This window comes from Myripristis murdjan, chromosome 18, assembly GCF_902150065.1.
Source record: "Myripristis murdjan chromosome 18, fMyrMur1.1, whole genome shotgun sequence".
NCBI lineage: Eukaryota > Metazoa > Chordata > Actinopteri > Holocentriformes > Holocentridae > Myripristis > Myripristis murdjan.
Window position 1 is genome coordinate 17,663,513 of NC_043997.1, and position 24,435 is coordinate 17,687,947.

The 24,435-nt window shown below is 41.5% G+C and overlaps 1 protein-coding gene across 1 annotated transcript; it reads right to left on the minus strand.

Moving 5' to 3' along the window:
- Positions 1–17: 17 nt before the first annotated feature.
- synpo2a (synaptopodin 2a) lies at positions 18–23,940 on the minus strand. Its single transcript, XM_030076324.1, has 5 exons — positions 23,779–23,940; positions 14,914–15,065; positions 12,281–13,086; positions 7,279–10,355; positions 18–2,800 (listed from the first exon to the last, which is right to left on the minus strand). Exons 1-5 carry the CDS (start codon positions 23,893–23,895, stop codon positions 2,198–2,200), a joined length of 4,755 nt encoding a protein of 1,584 aa, XP_029932184.1. The 5' UTR covers positions 23,896–23,940; the 3' UTR covers positions 18–2,197.
- Between the last annotated feature and the right edge of the window lie 495 nt (positions 23,941–24,435).

A 24,435-nucleotide genomic window follows, 5' to 3' on the forward strand; every position in this document is an offset into this window, starting at 1 on the left:
CCCACAGGCAGAATGAAAATTTATTTGCAAGCCATCAGTGTCACACTTTATGATGCATCATTCATATTTATATGTACACTATCCACTTTTCATGATATTTGAATAAAACATATGATAGAGTATTATAAATTGGTAGTGCAATAATATCTGCCTAAAGTATCTCTCTCTCTGTCTGTCTTTGTCTCCCAATCTATCATAGTTAAGCTACAGTAGGTACCCACTGTTGTTATGTAACTGTCTCCATGGAGACAAGTCCCCACAATCGTTTCCCAACCCCCTCCTGTGGATACAGAGCAAGTGACTCTTCAAGACAACACATCATACAAAAAGCTTCATGGGATGGCACAGCAAGCAACAAATGGTCCAAAGCAGAGTATTTCATGCTTGGATTACAGATCAAAGAGTCAAACACACACTACAATCTGTGTAATAAAGCGATGTAATTATATTTATTTGTCTAAATGCTTGATGTCAATCAAAATCAAAATTAGACTGGAACAGAAATTGCTCACTTGCATCACGACCAACAGCTTAACAAACAAAGACAGGCTGTCAGTGTTTATCCTGCAGTATCCTCAGGGTGCTCAACAAGTCGGCTGATACACAACACAATACTGCGTGCTAAATATCAGTTTTGTGCTCAGAAGATTGCTTGGTGAGAATCAGATTAGGACATTACATACACTGCCAAAATGCCAAAATGCCAAACTAGATTTAATCTTCAGTCTTTGGAGATGATTGTAAATCAGCAGTCTATAGCATAATCCTGAAACAAAATAATGCAACATAGGCCTAATAGGTTACACATTGTATGCAGTTTTCTTCATCTATAACATTGTACATATGAAAAACTAAAACAGTCATTTGTTTTTGGAAACAGCAACTTCCTTGGAAATACGCTCTTCATTCTGGAAACCACCCAACGAACAGCACGACTCACTAGCCTTTCTACTACTAATTAATAAAAAACATACATATCTCACTCTTTAATATACAGCAGGCTAAACTGTGATGACTGGATTATTTACTACCAGGGTAATTTTTCCAGGTGCCCAGAGTTTAATCTAGTAAAACATTCAACTGGGAGAAAAGTTGCCCCATTTTAGTTTTCAAGTCTCCCCTCTCTCTATTTATCGTCCATTATCAGCCACATGCAAATGTACTAAATAAAAATGCAGTCGCCAAAAGGTTTAATTAATCTTTCTGATTGGAGTTGCACATTTGCACAAGTGTCCACCCACAATGTGCTGAGTTATGGAATGAGCCTTTTCCCAAGTTTTAGGCCTCATTTATACCCATAACACATCACTGGTTGTGTTCTGGCAGCTCGATGGTTTCCTGATCACAGATAAAGCTTTATCTGAAAACATGACAATCTTTCACTTACCCATCCTCAAGTTTCACGGATTAAAAATGAAAACAACAAACCAACCTACAAACAAACAAAAAGTGCACAATCACCACTAGAACCAGCATGCTAAATACATCCAAAGGTGGATGAACTGCAAACCCACAAACTGATAAATTAGACTTAAAAAAATCAAAACATTCTTCTATTGCAACTGCGATGGGTAGGTCACTGCCTTCTCCTAGCATTCTCACATAAATGTTGTATAAATTTCTTATTTATTGAGATAATCCTTTTCATTCCTGTTTTATTTGGTCTATGTGAGAAGTGAACTGGACTGTATCTCAAACAAACGTCAACATTTACAATCTTTGCATATCTATAAAATCACTGACCACAAATCTTTCACATATCCCACTTGTTTTGATCTATATATGTGCATTTGCACGTCTCTTCTTAACCACATACTTGTTGCCTTCTCTGAAGAAATATACTCCACTGTACTTACCAAAACAAAAAAACAGAAATTACACTGCCGGACAAAAACAAAAGTTGTGCATTAAATGTTCTGAAGTAAATTATAAGTCTCCATGTACAGTAAGAATTATCCTTATTGGCCACATTTGAGTGTGGCATGCATAGTAAATGATTCCAACTAAATCCTATTATACTTTAAATCTAACAGCATAGAGTAGAAAGCAATTTTAAAGATTAAAGTGGCATTTCAAAAAACAGAAGGTTCACCATTTTTCATCAAACATCAGCGTACTTTCTTCATTCAACATGATGGCCTGTTATTGTATCTTTGTATCTCATTCTCATCAGCTGATCAACATGCTGAGATGTGCTCTATTGCTTCCAGCTCCAGGTGGTGTTGCTGGTGTACACAGCCTTGTATGTCGGCTTTCCCAAGGGCTTCTTATACTCAGAGGAGGACATTGGGTGCTTGAGGTTCGTGTCTGTCATGGACCTGTGAGGCTGCCACTGTCTGGGCAGGGACCTGTAACCAGCAGGACTGACAGGGGCGCAGACAGTGCTCTTGGTTGGGGAAACAAATGATGGCAGCGGGACTCGACTCTGACTGCGACTTTGGCTCTGGCTCCAAGTCTGGCTGCCAGTTTTCTGGGGGGCTTGGTAGGACACTCTGGCCTTCCACTCCACTGGTGGCTCCGGGAGCATTTTGCGCTGGGCTGCCAAGCGGACATTTGAGGCAATAGCATGCTGGAGGTTCTGGAAAGCAAAGGCTTCATCCACCAGGCCCAGGGGATGGCGAGAGGCAGCCTCCCAGGGCGTGGGGGGTTTGTAGCTCCTCTCCATCCAGGATGTCTGCCGTTCTTGGACAGCTATGGAGGCCCGAGCTGAAGGTCTGGGGGAAGAGGAAGCCGATGCTGACTTTTGGCTCGTGCATGGTGCTCTGGCGGGTGGGGAAAGGGAGTAGCTCCGGCCAAGTGCCTGCAAGGAAAGATTCAGACATGTTTACTTTAGCAAGGGCTTGTTCTTGTTTGTCTGACTAGCACTCTGGCCAAATCAAATCACAAAGAACATCTTGGGACATGTTTGAAAATAGAAATTCTCTTCCCCAACACATTTTTTTTAAGTAAGCACTGTTCTAATTTTATTGTGAGGAACATGGCCTATGTCATTCTTTAAAAATACTCTGTTCGAGTATGCAAGGTAAATTAAACCACCTGTTTCTCTTAAAGATAGAGCTAACAGTGACATTTTTGTTAAACAAAGGCCTGAAAAAATGCTCTTCCATCAACACAGATTTCCTTAATACATAACATATACATGTAATGGACAAAAATTATGATGTGTTAAAGGAAACAAGTTGTATTATCTCAAGCACAGAGCACAGATAACAGTCTTTAGTTGAGCAACTTTACCATAATCACAAGACCTACTGGCTACTTTACCATTAGTCCAAACAGCACAATAATTGATGGTCTGCCTCTGATTTCTCAGAACAATTGCCTCATGAGAGTGGGTTTCCCCAGAAAGCCACATTTAGCTTGTTTAAATTAGATCTGCTCTCTGCCTTGTGGATTAAACAGTAATGCTCTCAAGGTATCTCAATGAGCTGGCAAATCTGCTCAGTGGTTATCTGCTGCAGCTCCGTCTCGATGTGTCAAAGACCAGAGGCTCCTTTTAAGTCTTCATTAAGATGCCTCGACAGGCAGGGAATATGTGGAGTGACAGGGCAGGATAAATCATCCCTGTACTGCACTTTAAGTCTCACTATACACTCTGCTGTATAGGGTGGATGCTCAGGAAGGGCAGTGCTGCCATCATCTGGTGAAAAATGTGTAGATTAGCCATGAAACAAAGACAGAGTGGAAGAGTGAAGTCACTGGGAAAAAGTGTGAATGCAATTGAATGAGTCATAAGGGAATGAAATCTGTACTGACTCAAGTATTTGGTATGATGTTCAATCAGTCTAAGATGTCTGTGTTATCCTGGATTAAGACAGACACAAGAAAGGATAAGTAGATTAGTCGACAATCTCAGGTCATATTTTCATGCAGGAATGAGGTCAAAGTGGATTGTCACCATTAACATACATTGAGTTCACCTTGTTGGTTTGTTTTTTGGTTGGGAAATGGGAGATAACATTTGGGATTATTAGGTGAATATAGGGACATGATACCATCCTGAAAAGAGTGTGTAATATATTTACTGGGGTAATCCGGGGTCAGATGTGAACACTGCAGGTCTTTCAAGTTGGTGTCCTGGATTAAAAAAAACAAAAACCCTGTGTGTTTTTGGATGGAAGTGTGAAACCTGAACTGGCTGATTTCATGGTAGAAGCAAAGGGCAGCCGCTCTTAGGTGCCAGAGGTCAGTGAGAAAGTGTGCATGAGGGTTTATGGTCAAACATAATTAGAGATTAAAGAATCTGATTAAGTTGGAACATTAATGTTTTCTTTTGACTGAGCTATTCAAGCTTTAATTTAACTTTTTCCAATAACATTCTGTTGATGATGCATGCCTATCTTTGGTGAAACTTGAAATAATATTGTGTTTTACATCTAAGTACATTATAATAAATATACTGCTGTTTTCTGAACCTACAGTACATTTTTCAGTAGTTGGTTGTTTCCTCTTTTTTTCTGGTATAAAACAAACATCTCCAGTGCAGTTTCTAAATAAGCATTAAAATGTAATACTTGCCTCGAGTTTGCATCGAAAACGAAATCCATTTGAGATTAAGAAACAGGTGTAATTAACCAATAAGGCAATGGTGCTCAACTTAAGTTTTCTGAGTGGGGCTCATATTTCATCAGATATAACTGCAAACTTTAACTTATCCTGTCTGAAACTGCATGATGCAACTTAGTTGAACATTTGAGCCAAGGCTCACTTCACTTATCCACCAGAATTATCCAGTGAGATTGCCTATATTCAATAAAATCACCAGTCTAATAATAGCTTTAATAAATGTAGCATCAAGTTTTCGTCCTGCAACAATATGCTTTTGAAGCACATACTTGAAACTATGACAATGTGTAATGTGGGAAAATGAAGTGTTGCTGGCTGGCATTAACAAGATCTTCATAGACCAGAAACTGTGGGTGGCTTTATTGTTGAAAACTGATCCATTCTGGATCACTGTATTTGTCAAGGTAGGACAGCAGCTGTAAGAGTGTTAATCAAATCAAAGCTGAAGTTGGTTCAGTGAAAACTGATTGAGCCACAAGTGAAATTCAATCAGTATTTTTGTCTGAATAAATACAGAATAACTTTGTTCTCAATATTTGTGGTACAGATGGAGAAGTAGTGAAATTCAGCAAGCTGTGATGAAAAGAGACAAGAAATAGAGAGAACTTAATGGACATGCTCAAGTGACAAAGAAAAGCCAAACAGGGAAAAAAAGACATTTTAATGGCACTGCAGTAAATCATACACAAAGTGCACTATGAAGAGAAACACACAAGGAAAATGAAAAAAGAACATGAAGAAAAAAGCAGCCTGATAACAAAATTATATGTATGAACATTCTAGGGCTGGTTATCCTTTCAGTAATTCTTTTATGGTGTATCTTTTTTCATATATCCATATAAAACAAAAGCAGAAAGAGATGCGTGGGAGAAATGATGCAAGGGTGAAACAAAGAGAGAAAGCAATATACAAATATATATTTTTTGCTCTCATTGGGAAAAAAACACAATATGGGGGTCTGAGAAGTGGTAAATTAGATTGGCTGAAGTTGAAATTCAAGCCTACTATCTCTGGACCTCAGCAGTCCCTCACATGAGACAGTTTAAATATAGTACCTAACATGACGCAACAGCTGGTAAAAAGTCTAAAATAAAACCAACCCACTCAAGTGGGATCTATGAAAGACAATGAGGGAAAATAAGGCATTAGCAAAAATATAACTTTTCATAACAGAATATTTGAAAATGTTTTGCAAAATAAAGCGAGAGCTAGTTTGAATTTTCATCATTGCTCTATCTCCCAGATATTGCTTCACACTCCACTGAGTTATCACATAATCTCTTAACCAGTGACATCACTGCTATCTTAGACTTCAGTTTCTGCTTAGGTATCATTACACCTCTCTAACCCCACCCCCTTCCCTTCCTTACTGCCCTATTTTTATGTCACATACAGGCAAAATATTGCACATAGAAGCAGACTGCATTGTGCATCATACATCATTAAATATGAGTAAACATATTTTGCAATTTGTTACTTCTTTTAAATCTCTTTTTCAATTTCAACTTCCTGTTATCACTGTCAAGTATCAGTCATCTCTTATTTTTTCCATTCTCACATTTCTTTCAGTTCTTACTGAGCATCATACTCCCCTACATTCTGGTATCACCACCACATAAAATTGTATTATGTCTCATGTGTACAACCCTTATAAAAAATAAATGAGATATGAGATGAGATATATTTACATCCTATTCTCACATTCATATTTTGAGTGTGATGCCGCCAGCATTTGCTTTCAAAACTCTGTTGTAAACCTTCAAGCTATTTCTCATTATCAAAAGAGTAGAACACATGGAAGAGAAGATAATAATTGCAACAGCTAGCTTAAACGCACAAAATATGTAGCTCGGTTGTGCACTGTAAGAGTACTTACCAATGTTTCAAAAAAAAAAAAAAAAAAAAAAAAGCAAACATGTAATTATACTACCAAAATCATTCTTTGCCAACTGCTGTAGGCTTCCACACCTGAGCTGAACTCTTTTTAGCTGTAAATTTGGGTTTTGGAGCAGCTACAGTGCTGCCACCTGAAGCAGATTCAGGCCTTGCGGCGATGGGGAAACTGGGAGCAACATAGGCACTAGGAGGTTGAGCTTGGTAGGGCACCATGGGGGCAGCAAGGTAGGGAGGGCTATTGGCTGGTTGGCAGGGAGCCTGGGGCACCTGTTGATAGGGAGGGTTTGGAGACTGAGGAGCTTGGGGTTGATAAGCAGCTGGAGGAGCTTGCTGATACTGAGGACTATATGCTTGCTGGTATGGACCAGCAGGAGCTTGCTGATAGGGATTGGCAGGAGGGTAAGCATTAGCTGGGGCTTGATGGCAATAGACATCATGCATGACAGGTTGTGGTGGCATTCCATAGGACTGCTGGGGATATGGGGCATTAACTGGTCCAGCCGGCTGGACAGGAGCCATTTGCTCATATCTAATTTGTTGGTTTTGGACAGGAGTGGGAGCAGGGTCAGGTTTGGGGGCAGGGGGCTTGGCAGCCTCTGCTGCTGGGCCGTAAGTAAAGAGTGAGGAATTAAGTTGATAGGGTTGATGTTTCATGACATCTATAACATTGAGGGGTTTGGGGGTAGCCTTCTCTTTCTCCTTGCCTTTCTTCTTGGCTTTGGCTGATGGGCTAGATGGAGGGGGCTGCTTTATTGCTGCTGGGGGATAGGAAGGGGATTGTATGGGATTATATGATAATGGAGGAGGAGCACGTACATTCGGGGAATACTTCCATTCATTTGGTAAGGAAGCGGTTGGCGATGTAGAGCGGCTTGTCTTATTTGCTTGCACAGTTTCAGAATCCACAATAAACTTTTCCATGCGGGACTGCCTCTTGGCAAATAGATCAGCTCCTTTCCCTCTGACAGCTGGCATCTCAAAAGCTGACCCTGCTGAAGATGGATTTAAGACAGTGGCCATTGGGTTGATGACAGGTGATGAAGATCTGCGATTGAAGGTGTAGGAGGTCATTCGCTGTGGGGGAGGTGGAGGGGTCCTGTGAGGTGGTGCAGTTTGTGCAGGTTGCCAAGGTTTTGGAGAAGGCTGAGCCACTCTGACATTCACCATTGCAGCTGAAACATTCGCAGGTGTTTGTGGTGACTGTGAAGTCCAGACATTCACAGGTGCTTGGGGCTGTGCCTGAGCTGGAGACCATGCATTCACTAGTGGCTGTGGTGCAGTTTGTTGCTGTGGAGGGGGCTGCTGCCAGTTTGGTTGTGGTGCAGACTGGCTTGGAATCGATTGAGCCCAAGGTGGCTGAGGTTGGGCTTGATTCTGCTGTGGGGCAGTGGAATTCATGGGGTGCTGAGCATGTTCTGGAGGCGGCTGGGTCCAGGATGGTTGGGGCTGAGCGTGGGCTGTTACTGGGGCCCATGGATTTAAAGTGGCTTGAGGCCTGACTGGAGGTTGTGCTTGGGCTGCTTGTACCCAAGGGGGCTGAGGTTGAGCTTGGGTTGGTGACTGAGGCCATTCATTCACTGGAGCCTGCTGCTGAGGCTGAGGCGATGAAACCCAAGGTGGTTGAGGCTGCCCCTGTGCTTGGGACTGAGGCCATGTTTGTTGTGGAGCCTGATGGTGTGATTGTTGAACCCAGGGTGGCTGTGGCTGGGACTCTGGATGAACCTGTTGTACCCAAGGCGGTTGTGTTTGGGATTTTTGCTGAGGCTGCTGAACCCATGGTGGTTGAGGCTGAGAGTCTGTTGGAGACTGCTGTGCCCACAGAGGCTGGGACTGCTGTTGCATTGGCTCTTGAGGTTGAGCCCAGGGAGGCTGAATTTGTTGGGGCTGTGGCTGTTCGTGAGGCTGAGCCCAAGGTGGCTGAACTTGGGGCTGAGACTGCGGTTGCTCTTGAGGCTGGGCCCAGGGCTGAACATGTGTCTGGGATTGTGTTTGTTCATGAGGCTGGCCCCATGATTGCTGGCCTTGAGGCTGAGACTGTGGTTGCTCTTGAGGCTGGGCCCAGGGTGGCTGAACATGTGTCTGGGATTGTGCTTGCTCTTGAGGGTGGCCCCATGATGGCTGACCTTGAGGCTGACCTGAAGGAGGGGCCCAAGTATTCATAGGAGGTTGAGGCTGTGCTTGGGGCTGAATAGGTTGTGCATGTGACATCCAAGAAGGTGGTGGCGAGGATTGATTTGGAGCTGCCTCCTGGGGCTGCACTTTAGCTGGATCCCAGGAGCGAGAAGAAGACTGCTGTGGAGTTTGTGTTTGTGCTGGAGCCCAAGAGCTAACAGGGGCAGGTTCAGGCTGTGGGGGAGAATTAGTGTGGCCATTTTCCTCCCACGTTGCCACTTGCTGCGGCTGTTGATGTATCTGAGGCTCTGGGACAGCCCATGTATGCTGTTCCTCTGAAGGGGTGTTGGCAGGAGCTTCCTGGGGAGCAGGAGGGGGAGACGGCTCAGGGGCAGGTGCAGGGGTTGGCTGTAGCTCTGGCGCAGGGGTAGTCTCTGCGGTGGGGGCCACAGCAGGTGTGGATACACTATTTTCAGCATGCTGAGGCATGTCCTGGTTGGTTTCTACAATCTGTGAGGACCAAGGAGGACAGTTGGGATTGATCATAGGCTTTGGAGCCACTGGTGGAGGGGTTTTGTGTTTAACTCTTGGGGACTGGAGGAAATTGCAGGCCTCTGCTCCCAGGCTGAGGTAGTCTTCCTCAGGTCCTGACTCAAAACCTTTCTTGTCACTCTTGTTGAGAAGGTTCAGCAACTCTGGGTTAGGTGATACTTTAGGTGCCTCCTTGAATGTGAACATTGGCTTGCCAGTATTTCTTCTCCTTGTATCCTGCAAAAGGCCAGTCTTGATAGCAGGTGTAGAGATGCGCTCATCACGGGAAGCTATTTGCTCTCCTTGGCCCACAGCATCTTGGTTGGTCCCACTAATTGCAGGAGCATAGGGTGTAGGCACCATATTTTGTACTGAGAAAGGTTTGGCAGTACGATTGTTAAAAGAACTCTGCACCTCACTGGTTTGGTGGTGGACTATTCCATTCATGTTTGAAGAAAACTGCTGAAATTGCTGTTGCTGCTGCTGATACCCTTGTTGTTGTTGTTGATACATTTGCTGCTGATAATTCTGTTGCTCATACTGTTTCTGCTGCTGATACTGTTGTTGGTGTTGCTGCTGATAGTGCTGGTGTTGCTCATAGTACTGTTGTTCTTGGTACTGCTGGTATTGTTGTTGCTGGCTTTGTTGGTGCATATTCACGTCCATGTATGCATGGCCCTCTGTTGTGCCCTGCATGTAAGATTGCTCCTCCATTCTCTTTTCAGCAATCTGCACCCCTTCCACAGCAATCCCCTGCCTCCTTAGCTCCTCATGTTGAGCAGAAATCTCATCCACCCTCTGCCGCCGTTGAGCAAACATTAGGGCACCTTTGCCCTTGGTTTCCGGCAAACATTCCATTTCTTCCTGGCTGTTCAACTTGCGTTCGATTTCAAGGAGTCCCTTGTCCCAGTTGAGGGTTATCACACCTTTGTCACCCTGGGCATTAGTGAAGAAATTTTCATCAAGTTCTGAATCGCTAGTGGCGACAAGGGTAAATTCGACAGTGTGGGTATCTTTTTTGTTGTCTTCGTCTTCCTCGTCCTCCTCGTCCTCGTATTCTGGTTCGTTCTCTCCTGTGCCGTAGCTCACAAGTGTGTATTTCTTGGCCCTCTGCCGATGTTTCTTGAACATCAACACCCCCTTGTTGTTGGGGTTGGGCGGAGCAGCCGTCAGAAGGAGAGCAATACGTTTACATTTGGACTTTGCCTCCTTCACCTGCTTCTCAGACAGACTCTCACTGCGCCTGAGCCCTGTATACAGAAGGAAAAGAAATTCAAGATTAAAGATTAGTGCTCAGTATAAGGAGTGTTCAAAAGGGAAAGGGGGAAATCAAAGTGGTTACGTGTCTTGGACAACTTATTCAAGTTCTAATGAGGTGACAGGTATCAGGTTAGGATGGAGTTGAGATCACCACAAATCATTCAGTCTGTTTGGAATTATGTCTATCTAATCTATTTTATTTTGTAGTTTTGAGGCCTTTGGTTAATATCTTCATTTCTGTATTAAAGTTATCTTCAAGAAGGAGTTTTTGCTCACTATATCTGCATTTCAGAGAAGTTACTTAAATGTGACAATGCAGAAAGCTTAAAATAGTGCAGAAAATAGTCACACCCTCGTTGTGACCTGAGCAACAAGAGGAGGGAATAATTTCGTTGTGATGTAACCTCAAAATTTAATTTAGCAGGCAACTTGAATAACTTTTTCAAATGACAAAGTGTGCACAATAATGATGGTGACAGAGTCAAAAATAAAAAAACAACAAAGTTCTTTTAAATTAGGTACATCACACAAATAAACAGCTTTTTAAAATAAGTTTCTTAAATAAATATCATGGATATTTACGCTGAGGACAGCCACAGAGTTGATGACAATCAATTAAAATCTGGCACACCACTGATATTATAAGCAGCTGAACTGACACCAGCACACAGCAAACATAAACTAAATTATTAATTGATTAGTTGCATCACTCATTTATCTGAGGAGCTTTGCATCCACACACACACAAAAAAAATCCATTTAGAGCTAAACAAGTGGTTTACAGATCTATTGATCCAAATCTGTGACTGTATTACTATAGATTTGCTCATTCACTTGAACATGCAACAGCAACAACCCATAAAGCAATTATCAGATTCTGTGACCCATGTATAATATCCTCATTTGTACTCAGATAATACACTATATAACAGCTGTCTGTTCACCTTCATAAGAGACCCAGTAGCTGGAAATGGGAGAGATTAAAAATAGCCTGCAGGCAATACATTCAGTAGCAGCAGGAGCATCTTTACCACTCCTTATCTGTAAGTTCGGAAGCAGTCCACTTTAAACCTCATGGCCCTCCCGAATCAATCACATTTACTGACTTGTAAGGCTATCCCGATGACAGAGTTCACAAAGCAAACTCTCTCTCACAGCCCAACCCAACTGACAATGCAAAGCTGCAACAAAATAACAAGAACCTTTACATTTTTATATTCCTGTAAGACAAACCTGAAGCTGGAGAAGACAGCAGGAGTGAGCAGTGGACTCACTTTTTTAGCTCAGTTAAAGCACTCAGTTAGAAAGGATCAGGTAACGGGCCAGGGAAGCACATGCTGGTGTCTGTCAAAGGGCCACTTCTGCAGGCATCATCAGCATGCTGGTGTTATATTTATGTCTCCTACACAGCTCAGAGGAACGCCTCAGTAACTGTGGAAACCATATTCTCATTAAGCCTTTACAGATGGATTACTCGAGACCCATCAAGACTGTACTTTTGTTTCCTATATCCTTTTGACACTTTATTCTTTACAATTCAGCTTTTTTTCAACCACTACTATTCCATTTATGCCTTGCTGGACTATTACCAATTTCATTCTATTGTGATTCATGTTACAACATGACCTATTTGCTTCCATACAAAGCAATGAAAACCCTCACCCATCCACAGCAAGAGAGACGTTATCCTATTTTGAGACTACATTGTAGCGCACACACTGGTCGTCAGGCTGTGGCATGCACACATGTTGTTGACAAATGCAATTTAATGCTGACCAATGCTTATTGGGTTGCAGTTTTCCCCTTTAACTATTGATTCTGGGCCACACGTTCACATTCATACTCACATACACACATGATGTACACTAAAATTCTCCCACATGGTATAAATAGGAAAGGGTTCGAGGTTACTTACTGGCGTGCCTTGCCCGGTGCTTATTGGGTTTGCCTTGATCCCCCTCAGAATCTGAGTCCCACTCCCCAGCCGGTGCCGCCTCCTCTGAGGGAACTCCAAACGAGACAGCAAAAGATTCAGGAGCTCCCTCACTGTGCCCTCCCCCTTCTTCCCCTTGGGATCCAACACTTCCACTGGCCCTGGGGCCACCCACCCCACCACCCACAGTCAGAATGCCCCTCCCTGTTCCTGTGCCTGATGTTGCTGGGTGCTGTAGAGTGACCTCTACTTGCCCCAGCATTGAGGGGGACCTGAGCACCACCCCATGCTGGCCAAGTGGCTTTCTTACTGAGCATGGAACATAGAGTGAATGAGTGGTGGTGTGGACGGACTCAGCATTCTCTCTGCTCGACAGTCCCCCCTCGATCCCACGAGCACTCCCAAGAGAGGTGCAGCCAATATCCTCCAATGTTTGCTCAGACAGGGACACCTGGAGCTCTACCATGGCCCCAGGCGAGAAGCTCCGTTGTTCCCCCTCAACCTTTTCCAGGTAATGTGGTTGCAAGCCTTTGGCATTACCAGATCTAGGCACTTGTAGCTGGGTGCAAAGCAGCTGGGGTCCCTTGGGGAACTCTGTGTCGCTTTCCACCTCCCCATAGTAAGCTTCATCCTGGGACTCAGATATGTAGAGCTCCCTAGGGCCTTGGGACCTGTGTTTAGAGGACAGGATGTGGAGGGTGGTACTCTCCAAAGCCTCATCAGGAGATGTCCTCGCACCACAGTAGGTTCCTTCTGATTCAAAGTCTCCAGGGATGATGGAGCAGTATCTTTTAGAGCACAGGGGGAGAAGAAGAATGAGTAAGTGGGGGAACCTTCTTGGGTCTATTGCTCAGTTTTGATCACTTATGTTAAATAAAACCTAAGAACCAAATCTGCACATGAAAGATGCTACTCTGCTTGCTTGTATAGATTTTTCCCCAAACTTTGGTAGATTGTTTTGGGTATGTGCAATGGAGTGGTACATACTGCAACTAGTAAAATTCCTGTGACTAGCTAAGACTACAATCAACCTTCAAATTTGTACAGAAGCGTCAGATTTTATGTCAACATAAATATTTGTTGTTGACTTTTGATTCTCATATAAAAGAAAGAGAGAGCTCCCTGCAATTTCTTTTACTTGACAATTAGATTGAAATTGTATTTTAATAAGTAATACATAGTCTGCGAGAAATGGAGCCATTGTATTGTCCAATAAGTGAGGCCTATCTCATCTCCCAGTACTCAAGTGGTCAATGTAATCAAGCAAATTCAATCTTCATGCGTCAAATTAAACGACTACGAAGCAGTGAAGTGGAAGGTAATCACATTTTAACACGGCTCTGCTTAATTTCCTCTTTCAAGGTCACCAAGAAATTGAAAAACAGAATGCTATTATCTGTGAGCACGATTATTGAAATTAAGTCAATTAGACCTCAGTGACCAGTCATGGTCTCCAAAGGGGAAGGAATGACATGTCCTAAAACAGTTTGATGGCCACAAGCTAAAGTCATCTGCTTCATGGGACGGTAAGACAAGAATTACTCCCATCATGCATATTCCTATTTGATTTAACTACAGACCAATAGGGATGTCTTTGCAGTCTTTGCATCATCATCATCATCATCATCATCATTTTATTTCTTTAAAACCTCGGAAAACACAAAGAGAGAAAACCTTTCAGTGGTGCTGAGATACATACAACAAATATAAGCACAACTAAAATCAAAAAACATAAAAAAAGAATAGATGGCGATATTAATGAAAAGGCCAAATTAAGAATGCTAAAAAGTAAAAGGGTAGTAATTGATGATAAGATAAATAAATAAATAAAAAATAAGATTAATAAGAATAAGAACAATTAAAAAATATATGTATTAAAAGCAATGATAGTTACAGACAATATGATTAGCAATTAAACCTTGGAAATGTCTCAGTGGTATTAATGAGGTCAGCTTAAAATTCTGCTGGTGCATAGTCCAAGTGTGTGGGGCGCAGTAACAAAAAACAGAGAGGAACTAGGTCCAACTTGATTTGTCATAAGCTGCATTCAAAACACCCGTGCGCCCCACTGCTCTAAATCTGTTTTTAATATGATCCTGTCAAGACATATGTGGCAACATTTGAGGACACGCTGCCCTGATACAGACTTGAAATGCCCCCCTGAGTAATGGCTGAGCAGCTGCTTGTTGATCAGACACACAAATCCACAACACCTAGTTTGACAGCTGGAAGGTCAGCAAGATGGACAAGCATTCCCTAACACACACACACACACACACACACGTCATAAAATAATATGTTATCAAAATGCTAATGTAGTCAGTAATCTTTATGCCTGCTGTGTTTAATATGGATCTTGTACTGAACTGGAACTGACGACAGACAGATAATTGCATGCTGAGTCACATTATAGGTTTATTTTAATCTTAAATATCACAATAGTCCTCATACTAAAGCCCCATTTCTGTTATTCGGGCAGTGTGGAAAACAGTGTGATGTTTCTGACAGAAAATGCATATTTTCTTTGATGCTGTCTGCGCCAATTTTAATTCCCATATAAATGGTTTTATCTTGTGACTAGAGTGTCTTGGCTAATGGCTGATGTGCGGCACTACCTTTTGACAAGTAGCTGCAGGCAGTCGGTCGATGCGTCAATGAGATTAAAGGCCTGTGTGAGGGTAAGATCAGCACATGGCTCCCCGTTGAGTGACACCACCTCATCACCATCCCGCACTCCAGCCAGGGAAGCACGACCTCCCTCCTCTACCTGCGGATCACAGCAGCACAGTGAGAGGACTAGACTGGATTGGAAGAGAGGAGATGAGAGTAGATGAGATGAGAGGAAAGGAAAGGAAAGGAAAGGAAAGGAAAGGAAAGGAAAGGAAAGGAAAGGAAAGGAAAGGAAAGGAAAGGAAAGGGTTGAATAGGACAGAACAGGACAGACTAGACTTGAACAGAAGAGAACAGAGCAGAACATAGTGGTATGTTGGCAAAACAAGAACATAACAAATCTAATTTTATTTCTCATAATCAGTTGTACTGGCCCATAGTTCACATTCACAGAAGTAGTTTATTTGAAAAAGGTTTATTTAAAAAAAAAAAGTGGAACTGTTTATATAAAAACAAATGGTTCCAACAGAGATTTAGAGTGATTATGTCAGTCATATACCACATACTAATGAGGTATCAAACGTGGATCAATGATAACGCTGCTATCGCTGTGCTAAGCCCGTGTATTATCTTGAGATATGACAGCATATTTAACACTTACAGATTCAACTACTGCCATCCCTTTTCTATTGCTCTAAGACAGCTTCTGCTTTTTTTCAACAAAATGTATAGTTTGTGCCTGTTATGTTCACACACCTATTAGATGATATTTTCTATCTATGACATATAACATAAAAAATCTATGACTGCACATATGGTTAGATCTTAACATTTTCCCTTGGAAAACACAGTCAGCCATGTCAAATGCTGGAATCCATTATCTGTGTAGGCATACCCTTCCCCTGTGAGTTCAGAGCACAAAAAAACCAAACAAAAACACAAATGTGCTCCCTTAGACCCCAAACACAAAGAACTGAAATAGCTGCACAGTGGGGATGTCTCAAGTGTGAAGGTTACCCCTGACCTTATTTGGGACATCCTGGGACAATGGTGCTCTGTACAGCATAGGAATATGAATCACTGGGAAACTGGTGAAATGATTCTATCACAATATTTTAACCACAATAACGATGGTATGACAATACAGGCAATTCTGCGATATACAATCAGCCATGATACATCACGATATCTGTAACTGAAGAAGAAAAAATACCTTGGAAAAGACAAAATAAATTGCCAAAAAGCAGGAATCAATCATGTTTTCCAAATTTTCACAGTGACTGCAACAAAGCGGTTCCAAATAAAATACATAAGGTGTACACAGGTGTCTCAGAGGAACTCAAATTAAGTTGAAAACTCAAAACTCAATACTTGGCACAAGTGTATCAATAATGTATTGCAAGAGAAAGTATCGTGATATATTGCATTATTGATTATGTGTATCATACAGCATGACAAAATAATTCATAAGAAATGCTACCTTGCTAGACAATTCTACATCAAAAGCACAGCCAACATAAGTTCAGCCTCAACTGGGAAAGTAAGGGACTCATGCATTTTATTAAGTTAATAATACAGCCAGATAATGCATTATGCATTCTCATGTGAGTAATATCAGAAAACTCTGCTGTTGTAGTTCCGAGTTTGGCATAAATACAAGAAAAGCATTTTCAAACCACAGTCAGCCTGTAAATAATGCACAGTGCTTTATGTTTATCACCAAGCCAGCTGCTACATGCCTGTACAGATAAAGTAGGGCTTCCTATGAATGCCAAATGAGCACTCCACATCAGTGTGTATTCAATTCAATCCAGGCAATGGATGGTAATTATGTTTGTGTGGAATATTTCAATGTGAGGACAGAGTCCTAAGTTAACAAAATGAAACCACATTTTCACATTGGACCATTCATATTTTAGACATAGTAAATGATGAAGATGAGCTAAAAGATTGTTCCTCTCTCAAAAGTATACATAACATTTTAGAAATGAGCTCATTTGTTACTATTCCTATAACCCTGTCAGATTTGGTGAAATATTTAAAGTGAAAGTGCTAAGAAAGATTTGGGAGTAGCTAGTTCAGACACAATATCAGCTCAGCACACAAGGGGACAGGATTAGTGGAAAGTCAATTGTTATTGCCCCATGTTCACATTGCAACACCGCCAACACGTCACTGAAGAGCCAAACAGCAATCTGCACATTTCTCCCTGTAATGTACAGTCAGTCACATGGAAAAACAAAGGCTGTGCTAACCAAGATTTGGTGTGCAATAATAAAAATAGTGTTCTGTGGTTCATTGTAACTCTGCAGCTGCATGTTGTGGCTGTAAGGCTGCTGTGTGCAGACACATTTAAAGGGCACCTCTCTACACAGCTAAACTAATGGCTTATGGCTTCATTCTGTTGTAATTGGTTCCTGAAGCCTATAAAATGCTTCATTAATAAAAGGGTTTAATAAGGAGAAACATGCCATAAATTTTGGCACAAAAGGCCACTTATACAACTAGAGGGATAAACTATTACTTCACTGCAGTTAGGACACACTCAGGAAATGTGTTAAGGTATGATGCCTATATTGCAAACTGAAAATACTTGAGAAAGGAAGTTTGTATAGTCTACATTTAAATATATGCAATACTCCTTGAAATAATACTTAATGACTCCCTGATCCTAATAGTAAGTCTCAGCTAGTTCTCACAAAAGATTTACTCGCTATTACTGTGAGTAAATACATGATAATCTTGGAACTTGTTGATGAAAATTGAGAAAATCTGTGAAACTCTGTAGATACACTGACAATAGTCTCGTTACTGATTATTCTGTCATGCTAATCATGACCCCTAGCTGCCATGACAGCACTCTCTCCAAAGATGAATTCATCTTAAAATAAAGTTCTCCCTTTTCTCTGGCATTGGCTTTATGTCTAAACTTGTTACCAAAACAGACCCCCCTGGCAAACAGCAAGCCACATAAATCATTTAAAAAGCTCGCCTTCCATTAGGCATTTTTAAAGAGGCAATTACAATGACCATCTCCGAACACAGAGTGAGAATAGCTCCTTTAGCACTAAAACAATATACAAAAGACATATAAAAGAAAGAAGGAAAGAAAGAAAGAAAGAAAGAAAGAAAGAAAAAGGAAGAAAGATTTGTTTTATTTGTCTCTTAGAAATAGTGTCACAACTTAACGTGCCTTTGCTTCTATGTTATTTTAAGCTTTGAAAAGCTGATGGTAATGGGGAAAAGTGAACAGCAACATACAAATAATTGAAAATCCAGAATAACAAAACTGGTTAAAATTGTTAGTTTGATAAACCAGCAATAGCATTGAAATGACTCTGCAATGATCCTGTTGGATGCAGGATGAATACTATTCTTTAATCGCAAAATGTACCACTTTGTGTCACATTTACAGTCAGAATTTGACACAAAAACTCAAGACTTTTTGATATTTCTTCATAGATTGAAGCACCATTTCCATGGATGTAACTACAGATACTTGCAGTAACACAGCTTTGTCACTAGATGGCGATGCATGACCTCTGTGGAGGAAAAAAGGCCAAGACTCATGTATTTTCTGCTGTTTGCTGCAGGGGAGAAAAGAATGATTTTCATCTGAAAATGCAGATATTTTATATTAAAATTCAGATGAAATGCATCCTCTTTCTGATTCTTTTGATACTTGTCTCTGCTTTCATAATTTGGCACCAACTGCAGAAGGGAATGGAGCTCTACCTTATCAGTTTATTGAATGCAAGATGTCAAACATTTAGGCCTAACTCTGATGGAAGCAACACCATGGGTAATAAAATGCTGCTGCTTTTACTGTATATAAAAAAATATTTTATGAGTTACTTTATGGAGAGGTAACTCTCAGATAAAAGCCCTCTGCCTCCATGCCTCAGTTTTTAGGACCTGAGTGTGCACAAACAAGCCGTATTAGGCCTCCTGTGTGCGCCTGTGCACTTGGACTCAGACTTCTCTGTGGGGAGGAAGGTTTGTCTGGACCACCACAGTCACCACTCATCCTCCAAAAAAGGAGGGGAAACCTCTCTTGTCCTCACCCCTCTGAACACAAAGATACACAGATAGTCGGGCGGTGTTCAAGGGAGGCAGTTACTGCCTGCAGTGTCTAAATATTCGTTGCCATACGCGGCCTGAATCGTAAAGTGACAGTCTGCAGAAGGTTTTTTTTTTTTAAAACAATTTCATGTTCTGGACTTCCAAGTTAACCTTCATTAAGCTGCAGACACCCATTTGAAGTGATTTTGCCCTCGGGACCCTGATATAAAAAGACAGTTTGGATTGTATTAATTATAAAATTGTGCATTTTTGGGGATCTTAATTTCTAGTGAAATAACTAACTGAGCGTATAGTGAAATGAAAGTGAAGTGATGCCCCTGAAGGACACCTGGAGGTCCCTGGACTCCGGTTTGAAGACCACTGCTCCAGAGTAACTGCACCTCCTCAGTTTTGTTTTGTCACAACTGCACAAATAAAAATGGTTAAAGGATAGCAGGCATACAGGCCCAAAAATAAGCGCTTTCAGTCCATGTTCTCAAATAATAGCAACTTTCAAAGCAGTTTTTTCTCATTACATCAAAGCTCAGAATTTACCTGCCTCTTGGACGACAGGCAGACAATATGTCACGATTGGTGGGGCTGCGATTAGACACAATTTTACGCTCATGTTATGTTGGGTTTTCCACTGCCAAATTACCAATTGGACCCCGTAATGGGCTTAAACACAGCACAAAATCACAGGAAATACACAGTTGTGTAATGAGTTCACACAGCCTGCAGCAGTTCCTGCCCCTCCGCAGCTTTAAGCAATTATGTTTTTAAATTTTAGGCAAACATTTTCCAGCTGCCTTACAGGTAGCAGTCACACCGTGCGGGCTGGATAGCTACCTTCACTCTTGTCTTTCCTCTGTTTTCTTTTCAGCTTAATGCACTTATAGCCAGAAACACTGCTGGTCATCACTACAGCACAACAATATAATGCTGTGGGAGTGTAATGTTTGTTTTGTTTAATACACTATGGAATAAAATGGGAGGGGTAAAAAAAAAAAAAAAAAATCAAGCAAGCATCAACTGAGGTCATACTCTTTCTTGCAGAAAACAGAATGCCGATGTTTTTGCTGAAATGCACAATGCCAAAGCTCCGTTAATGACACGAGCTCTGGAGCACTTTGTTTACTTCAGGAATACTGCAGTGAATGAATGAGGCAATGGCATTTTGCTGATTGCATGGCTTAATAGAGTTCCTGTGGTGCACTATTAGGACTGAGGCATCAGCAACAAGAGCCCTCTTTGCCCTGTAAAGGACAAGACAGCCCAGCAAAAGACAGCTTCTTTATTCTAGCTATAAATATGATCTTATGTAATATAAATGAAATTTTGCTTTTCATGAGGTCTGCATTTCCACCGCATTGAGGTACCATTCACCTGGCTACTCGGTATTCCATGTCTGACTTGATGCATGTTGACGTATCTCATACCAGGATGACATACCATTGTAATTGGGAGGCCAAAATACCTCTGTTCAGGATTGCAGGATTTGAGCACTTTCTTCATGGGAATATCCAAAGGATAACATAAAAATGTCCTCCACTTCCTCAAACACAGAAACATGAATTGCACCACTGCCACAGATCAGATGTATCGAGCAAGAAGACAACACACAATGCCTGCATGTAGCTGATCCTATTTTTTTCCATCCCAACCAAACAAAAACTTTCTGTACCTTTAAAACCAAGGGAGTCATGACTTCATCAACTTTGTACTGCGGCCAGGACTCCAAATAAGAAGAAAAAACAGCTTCCCTTATATGGAAACAACCTTTTGAGAGTGGATACCCCATGCCTTCGCACTGTAATGGCTGTCAGCACAATGAGCAATCACTTTCCCTCAGGAAACAAAACCCAGTCTCCACTGAATTCAACAGAAGTCTAAAAAAAAAAAAAAAACCAGCAACAACATATCTTATCAGACACTGGAAAGCTTGTAGCTGTGTATGGGAGTATTTCCCATGATCTTGATATGTTTGCTTTTTCACTTTTTAACTAAAAGGCTTAGCTCCCCACAAGAAGAGTTTCTGAGGTTTGTTTAGAGTTATGCCTTCCAGATGAGGTGAGCTCAGACCCCCAGAAGTTTAAGACTGAGGTACACAGTTGTAAGATCCATCATATGTTGCTACTTCACATTTACAAGACTGTTATGTAACCTGGGAACAGACTTTTGTGGGGACCTCTTCTGGAGCTATGATGTCAGACACCTCTAGACACCACATTTCTGCTTGAACTGAATATAATCAGGTTTCAAGATGCAAACTGTGAACGAAACAGCAATGTTAAGAGTGGAATTAGAGGTACGGCGCACTTCCACTTTGTGTACTTCCCCAAGTGGGAGAAAGGGACTGTCTCCTCTCTTTGACAGTGATTTCGCTCATCTAATGTGAATTAAAGCTAGAGTTCTTTACAATGCATTTATTGAATGGTATATTGACTCACGTGCTGCACAAGGTTTTGTGATAGACTTACTGAAATACACATATTACAGACAATTCATGGTCATTTAACATTGGTTTACAGGGAGCAGAGGCAGCTTAAAATGTGAAGGTGAATACCCAGGTTGAAAAATACCCAGGTTTTTTTTTTTTTTTTTTTTTTTTTTTTGCATACATTCCTTATTTCATTGTGACGTTCCCTATCTATTTTTATCAAATGATTATTTAATATGAATCTGAATGTCAATATCACACCTATAGCAAACAACTTCACTGACAGCTATAAAGGCTGGCATGGTAAGATTTTATTTTCTCTCTCTTCTTGAACACTCTGGTCAAAGCCACTCACCAGATGCCACAGCTTAAAGCTCAGTGACAGGCGATCTCTCTCACTCTCTGAATATCAACCAGCCAGACTTTTATGAGCTTCTTTGAGGCTGTGCGGCCAAGCCAGACCTCACACCAGCAATGTCCATATTCACGCAATATCAAAGTAAAAATCCCACATGAACTTAAGGAGCATGGTATGACTTGTTCCAAACAGGTTAAGCTTATATTGTTAACATGATATATTGAAGTTCTCGGCCACTCAAAAGCTTTCCTCTGAACGAGCTTTGATGTCGGTGGAATGCAGTGTAAGAAAAACATTTACTTGTTCGCCATGTAGGCGACAAGCTGATGACAGATTTGTAGAGCCTGAGAAGTCATTGATTACAATACCATATTTAGCGCCTTTTAGAGTTGCACCTCTGCTATTCAAAGTAATGTCACTTGGTTTCACATGTTTCAATGTACTAATCACCTGTAGTACTATATATCACTTTGTGAAGAAAACCTATTTTTATCCATTTTCTAATAAAGGCAACTTAAATGCAGTAGCCCGTTACTGTGTTGAGGCGGTGCCACTGGTTCTGTGCAACCTGAAATGAACTGGAACATTATGCATGCAGAGATAAGCTGTTGATGATGATGCTGTGCAGTTCTATGAGATGAATACATGCTTGCTGCTTTTAAAAGTGTCTAAAAATGTCATGGTGATTGGTGAAAGAACAAACTGTGAATTTGGATGCTGATTGGAAGAAACTGTCCTGATTAGCTCGTAACTATGGCATTAAACTCAATAAAGTTCAGTGATTTTGTGCATAAAGTTCTTTAAGTTATTTTCAGTGCTGACAGATAACATTGCCTGCATTTGGGATGGGGGGTAAGATGCTGGATTTTTTTATTGATTTTATTTATTGATTGCATGCAAATATAAGTCATGACCAAATGCTGTTTGCTGTGCCAGCAGTGCATCTCTGTGATAGTGAGTTCAACAGACATGAGCTGCTCAGCTGGCAGGCTCTGAGAAACACTCAGCACTCATTTGTCCCCTCAGCTGGTAACTCACCGAATAGTCTGTCAACAGTCTTTATTTTAACACAGGGACTTTAGTAATTTAGAAAATTGCACTCTCTCTTCTACTATGGGCTATTCTCTTTTGTGTTATTAGACCATGCTTGCATCCACAATATTGCATCTGGACTTTGTTTTTAGCTGCAGCGAACAACTTGTCCCTTTGGGGAATTGAATAAAGGCTGAACTGAAGTAACTTTATTAGTGGTCACCAGGGAGCAGATGACATTTTCTACTGTCACGAACTGTTTATTATTACTTTCAGGGCTCGTTATTGGGATTACTTCATTTTTGTCACTTATTAGAAAGTAACATCTACACAGTCATGCCTAAATTTGAGGTCAACTTTCATGACCTTTATCTTTGTTATGTTTGGCGTTCCCTCATGCCATCTGCAGTCTCCAGATATCTTTCACTCATCAGGTAAGGTGAGGCTACTCCTCTGCATATTGCTTTGCTTTCGTGTTGAAGTCTTGCTGAGTGATAACAGATCACACTGCCCCTCACACTCACACATTCCCTTGGCCTTGACCATATAAGGGTCCTTAGCAATCTCACACCAAAACAGAGCCGACGCGCACAAAAATGCGGGGGACACGCACAGATCCAAATAAATTCTCTCCCAGCTTTTCCTTCTTTGCAAGGAATTAAAACTTCGGCAGAAATGAAAGTTTATGACTGCTGGCAAGCCAAATTTAAGTTTTCTTTGTCATAGCAGAGGGCGTGAATCCTAAGAAGCACTGGCAAAACTGTTTCATTATCACTATTATCAGTGTAGAAAGCCCGAGAATAAGCCAAGGATACTCCGACAAAAATCAGTTTCCAAAAGCTTCCAAAAACTTTCCAAAAGTTTAAGTGAAGAAATTGGAAACACACACACAAAACTAACAGATAGATAGATAAATAGATAGATAGATAGATAGATAGATAGATAGATAGATAGATAGATAGATAGATGAAAAGTTACCTGGATAACGTGAAAAGGTCTGTAGGTGTCCCCCTCTCCCTGACGCAAAGTGAACCCCCAGGGCGCACCACCGCGCAGCGTTACGCAGATGTAATCCCCGGTGCCCATGCTGCGCATAGCGGCTCAGCTGGACCTCCACAGCGCAGGCATCAAGCTGTCAGCCCCGCCGACACCACTCTACAAAACCAACAGCAGCGCACCACTGTATAATCCCCATCATCTGAGTTATCCCGAGTCCAGCCCGCTCGGAAACGTCACGGCGCAAGGACCCGCCTGCGCGCGTCGCATCCAACTGTTGACTGTGTGTGCTGCGCTCTTTGACTTGTTGCAGTAAGATCAGGATGGAGGCTGCACTCAACTTCTCGGAAGTCAGAAAACAGTATTGCCACGGCGTTTGAAGCAAAGAATACCACAAGAATCTTCCAGAAACACCACACAAGGGAACACGTAGGATATTGGTGTCACATTATGAACCACAGACAACCTGAAAAAGCCGTTAAGAATGTTGACGAAAACATATATCGTGTTGCGGGGGACATGAGAATTGAGTAAAACGTGCTCTAACTCTGAAGGGTGGAGACTCTCTTAATAAAATATTATTAGCAGAAATTATTCATTTGGGTGACTCCAACTCTGGTTGATAGATGTTAGATAAGA